General features: G+C 39.1%; 1 protein-coding gene across 1 annotated transcript in view; it reads left to right on the top strand.

Annotated features, from left to right (window-relative positions):
* The window catches only part of celsr2 (cadherin, EGF LAG seven-pass G-type receptor 2), a 66198-nt gene that overhangs the window by 35972 nt on the left and 24226 nt on the right, over positions 1-6000 (top strand). Inside the window, exons 4-5 of the mRNA XM_087800079.1 lie at positions 4257-4383; positions 4462-4539. Coding sequence (XP_087656205.1) covers positions 4257-4383; positions 4462-4539 — 205 coding nt within the window. The remainder of the gene's footprint in view (positions 1-4256; positions 4384-4461; positions 4540-6000) is intronic.

The following is a 6000-nucleotide window of genomic DNA, read 5'->3' as shown; positions in this document are numbered from 1 at the left end:
TGTAAGCTACATGGTGATAGAAGTTACAGGCTAATGTAAGCTACATGTTAATGTAGGCTACATAGTAATAAGCGCTACATGCTTAAGTAAGCTACATGCTAGTATATGGTACATTCTACATTACATACATTTTAACTTAAGATACATAATAATATAAGTTGAATGCTTACATAATACATTCTAACGTAAGCTACATGCTAACATGAGCTTCATGCTCAAGTATTTATTCATCCTCACTTAGCTTTTCACGTTGACGTGAAAATGTTACTGTCATGCTTTGTTTGATGTAAATGTACGTTAACTATAATAGTTTTTTCAAGTAAAATCTTATCTTAAACTAACCAGAGAAACAAATGCAAATGGCGGCACGTTCCCTGAGAGCTGCAGGACATATTTCACCGTCAACGTCAGCATTTTGGTGAAACATCAAAGGCTGCGTTTTCTGCAGCGTTTGCTTTGGTCTCATTTAAATTTTTAAAAAATCACGTTGCTTTTTGCCATTTAGGTTTTTTTTATTAATCCAGTTCCATAGTTGTGACTCACTCGACACGTATTGTCGGCGAGATGATCGTGAGATGACATGCAGTCGACGATCAACGCATGTGTGTTTAAGAAGTGTCACAACAGGTATAATCTTCTGAGGGAGTCGAGGCGTTCGGCGTCTCGTCATATTCTGTCACCGGAGACGTTGGCAGCAGCAGTCGACACTCACAATGGCTGCGGGTGGAAATCAAATCTGTCTTGTGAGCTTCGCCACCTCGGCCTCTTTAAGTGAGGTTCGGGTGACCGTCTTTTTTTGATGGAGAACTGCTCCGACCAGTTTTGAAAGTGGTCTACATTTCAGCGTCAGGTCAGAGAAGCTGTGAAGTAAAAGGCGCCGATACCAAAGGGCCGCAGGCAGGTGAGGGGAACAAGCAAAGCGTGGTCACCTGATCCCCCGGCGATCGGGTTTCTCCCCGAAAAAAAAAAGGGCTTCTGTTGTGATGAAGGGCTCTGGGAGCGGATCCTGTTTATGCTGAGTGACGTCTAATTTTAGGTTTCATGCTGTCACCGCCTCCAACGGCCACTTCCACAATTAAGATGGAGATTCCTGTGAAATTACAGGCTTGGCTCCGTTTAATTCTGCGAGCCATTATGTTCGGAAATGTACGTGAGGTCAGAGGTCAACGGAAACGTTAGCATGCCGGCGATGTACAGGTATAATAATAAACATAAAACGTGAATTTTTGCTGAAACAAGTAAATAATTCATCATATTTTATATATTTTTGTTGTTTTTGTACATTAGTACAAATATTAAAGTAGCAATACGTAAGTTTGAAATAATGTTTTTGGCTCCCTCCACTGTCAAAAGAGGGTTATTGCAGAGACATTTCTGATTCTTCCTTAATCTCTACGCCCTACACCGCATGTGTTTCACACACATATATATTAAAAGTATATTCACTAGTGATGGTCTGATGAAGCTTCATGAAGCAGTGTCATGTTGTTTAGAGGTCAGTAGGTGGCGCCAACAGTTTAAAAATGTGAAGTTTCATTAGAACGTTGGTTTAAAACAAAGGAAAATAGCACAGAGACCGCCATCTAGTGGACTCTGAGAATAATGACACTGCTTCATGAAGCTTCATGAGTCCATCACTACATATCACGATCTAGCTTCTGCAGCTTTGCTGTTTTGCATATAGTTTATTTTTGCACACAGTACTACATATTTAATTATAAACTGAAGTCATGAACGTAAAAAAAACAAACAATACCATTTTTTAAAGTCTTTGCTCACCCTCTAACAAACGGATGATTTATTTGAACAGAAGATACATTGCAGAAGAACAACAGTGGCACTAGTTACTACACCCCCCCCTTAAAGTGCTAACACAACTCCCATGATGCTCTATTACAGTCTCCTCTTTTTACGGCAGATTGATCGCTTCAAAACTGTTTTAAATTCTACGTCTGCTGTCGTGTCAAAAGTGGTAATTTGTTGGCTGGGCGGCAAAGTATTACAGGAGGTGTTCATGTCACCGTCACTAAGAGGGTTGTTGAGAGGGATGACCCCTCATTTACGATCTTTACAATTTAAAGTAAATGTAAATCAAAACAAGTTAAAACATAACTAGTCTCTACTCTGTGGATTTTATTGAATGCGATGGTGTATTAGGAAGTAAACCCGTCAATAAACGAGGGACGACAGTGACATATATAAGCGTAACACAAGCGTTCCTCTCCCATCATGCACTTCCCTCTCGTCTGCTTGGAATCGCGTGACTTCTCATGTAAGGCCAGACCGGTTGTTATTTCTACTGATGGCTGATGTGACACAGTATTTAGTTCCAGCTGATTACTCTCATAGTGCGGCGGTCTAGTCGGTCCTGAAGAGCTCTTTAAATCCATACCTCGCCGAAGAAAAGAGGGAAGACGCCGGATAAAAGCGTTCGGATCATTACTCTTGGAATCCATCCGACTGCTCCGTCTGTTCTCCGTCTCTATTATCCGGCCTCAGAGGTCGTGATTATCACTTCTCTCGGTATACAGGTCAGCGGTGCCGAGCCCCCTGGCTCCTCTTTAGCTTGGACTTCACATAGTGGAGATCTTCCCACCCGAGAGACTCCGAAGTGGGGGGTTGACACGGTCCCCTCTGGCTAGAGAGCATTTGCAGGAATATGATCAGCACCGCGATGGAGTTTTCGTGATAGAATTTCATCCAAACATTTTCTTGATAATCTTCGTATACGCAGGAACTGGTGGTTTTTGTTTTTGTGATTTTATCTTCAATAGAAACACTGCACATGTATTTATAATAGAGTCGGTGTCAACACCCACTCTCTTCACACCTGAACTCACACCGTCTCCCACACGCACAATTTTGCCCCAAAATAATACTGATAGTCACACACAACACAACAAGGAAAACGTGTGGGATTCTTACTATGTCGGATTTTTACAAATATTGCTTTTATATGAGAAATAAATATTATTCAAGCAGCATCAGGAGAGAATTTGTTGTGAAAACTGAAGTGTCTCCTACCTCGCCGCCTCAGTACGTGTTTGCATTTTTGAGATTAATTTTGTCATCGTCGAAGCTGCAGAAAGTCCATCAGCGTCTATGGAAATGAATCGAATGGCCGTCTCTGACCCACTGCCGTAAAGCAATTTGTTAGTCAAGTGGGAAACAACCATGTCCAATATTTTATCCAATGTTTTTAAAACGTTCCATTTTGTCATGGATTAAAACCGAGACTACATTTATTTATTCATTTCTGTGTGAAGATTCCGGGCGCGATAATTAATGTAAGACCAACACTAATGAAGTTAAGACTCAGTCGTGCTCACGGGATCTGGTTTAGATCCCAGTTGTGTGAATAATGATCACATCTGTAGTTTCCTGTTCACACATCCCAGTGACCCACTTACACTGGAGCACATTTACAACCTCGCACCCCAGCCGACAGGTAAAAATACATGCTTTTGAGCAAGGCACGTTTGGATTAACAACAAGCTTCAACATAAATGGTTGCCTTTTTTATTTCATTACTTTAATTTCTTCAGCCTTCGTGAACCTGAGCCTGAGATCGAACCCTTCAACTAATTATTCCACGGTGGTGTTTTAAGTCGGATAAATCCTTCTGCTGACACTAACCTACTTACTGCTTTTTCATGATGCTGGGATGCAAATGTTTTTATTCCACCTTCGTCTCATGATAATCATTCTCCCGTTTCAACCCTTTCTTCTGTGTTTTTATCAATCACAGAAATGGGTCAACAACATAAAAGCATTTATAGTCGTCGTATATTACTTTAATAAAAACATGCTTAATTTCAAGTGCTAATAAAAAGCCCCATATTTTAGATCTTAATAAAACGGTGCCAGGTTTTGTGTAATGACATCAAAACTAAATCAAATATTTACCCTTTTGTACAAAATAGAGCTTTATTGGTTCATGAGTCAGTGAAATGTGTTTTTCTTTAAATAACATATATATATTAACAAGTATACAATACTGAAACATTAATACAAATATAACATATACATTCATTACAGTTCAATTATCAGCACCTGCTTCATTACATTTCTCAATTACTTGAGATTTTCATTTTATTTTGGAAGTTAATTAAAATTTTCAAAATAAAACAAAGTCAGTTTTCTATCGTACTCCAACAGATCGGATCAACACATGTTTAATGTGTAGTTTATGCTTTGATCAATGAGATGAAGGCTGTGATGATGGTCTGAGAATATTTGCTCTTTCTATTTTCCAGCTTCGCCACCAAAGAGCCCAACGGTTTGTTGCTTTACAACGGACGCTTCAACGAGAAGCACGACTTTATCGCCATGGAAATCATCAACGAGCAGATCCAGCTCACTTTCTCCGCAGGCAAGACTCACGTCTTTTTTTTTTAAATATTTTCCATTTTTTAACAGTGTCATGTGAAATTCTTGATCTGTTTTCCAGGCGAGAGGAAGACCACGGTGTCGCCCTTCATCCCGGGAGGTGTCAGCGACGGACAGTGGCACGTCGTGGAGGTTCACTACTACAACAAGGTAGGATTCATGTCACACGTACAACCGTGCTCGTCGTAGAGACTCCTTTGAAGTGACTCTTAAAGATGTTTTTTTATGAAATATACATTTACAATGAAGTAGAACATGACATGGATTATTACACAACTGTGTCAGATTAATAAAATACATATATTTAAATGTTTCCTTCTCTAGAGATCACAACAAACCTGCTCATTTGTATGTTATGTTAGCATTAGTCCATGAATAAAAGGAAAAAGAAAGTATTACCATCGCTCTTTGCTGCGATTAATTTTACTATAAAAACATCCTAAAAAACATATTTTCTTTGCTCTTTTTACATTAGCATTTAGCTTAAATTAGTACACTTTTTCATAAATAAAAGTTACACATTCAATTGCAATTTGAAAGTGTTTCCATCGTAACAAACTTTGTCCTCATGTTCTATCAGTTTTATTTTTGGGTGAAATTAAAGTAAAGCTACCTGTTGCAGTCGACTTGTAACCTTTTGAGCCTGACATGTGATGGTTTGACGTTTTGCGCTCCTTGGAGTATATTTCAAAACAGAAAGTATTAAAAAACTTGTAATGAAAATCTCAAAGTCTTTTGAATTAAGTTGTTTTATTTCATTAACATTAGTATGTAGCTTCTGTAGAATATTAGCCACATTAGCGTGTAGCTAACATTAGCTCATGTCCGCATGTAGATCAGGGGTCTTTATAAATATTACTTACTTACTTACTTACTTTATTTTTAACGTATTTAACAAATTTAATTTGTTTAATGTTTTGGATTGTAGTGTTGTTTCACTGTTCCTTAACCATCTGATGTTGAACAAAAATTCAGTCCCTGCACTCATAAAAACGTGGAAAACAAACAAAGGCAGCGGGAGTATCGTGAAACGTATCGTGAAACGTATCGTGCAACGTATCGTGCAACGTATCGTTAAACGTATCTTGAAACGTATTGTGAAATGTATCTTGAAACGTATCGTGCAACGTATCGTGCATTGTATCGTGAAACGTATCGTGAAACGTATCTTGAAACGTATTGTGAAATGTATCGTGCAACGTATCGTGCAACGTATCGTGCAACGTATCGTGCAACGTATCGTGCAACGTATCGTGCATCGTATCGTGAAACGTATCGTGAAACGTATAGTGAAACGTATTGTGAAATGTATCGTGAAACGTATCGTGAAACGTATCGTGGAACGTATCGTGCAACGTATCGTGCAACGTATCGTGCAACGTATCGTGAAACGTATCGTGAAACGTAACGTGAAACGTATCCTGAAACGTATCCTGAAACGTATCCTGAAACGTATCCTGAAACGTATCCTGAAACGTATCGTGAAACGTATCGTGAAACGTATCCTGAAACGTATCCTGAAACGTATCGTGAAACGTATCGTGAAACGTATCGTGCAACGTATCGTGCAACGTATCGTGCAACGTATCGTGAAACGTATCGTGAAACGTA

This window comes from Callionymus lyra, chromosome 10, assembly GCF_982586985.1.
Source record: "Callionymus lyra chromosome 10, fCalLyr1.hap1.1, whole genome shotgun sequence".
Classification (NCBI taxonomy): Eukaryota; Metazoa; Chordata; class Actinopteri; order Syngnathiformes; family Callionymidae; genus Callionymus; species Callionymus lyra.
The sequence above is the reverse complement of the archived record's forward strand: the minus strand, read 5'-3'. Positions and strand labels throughout refer to the sequence as shown.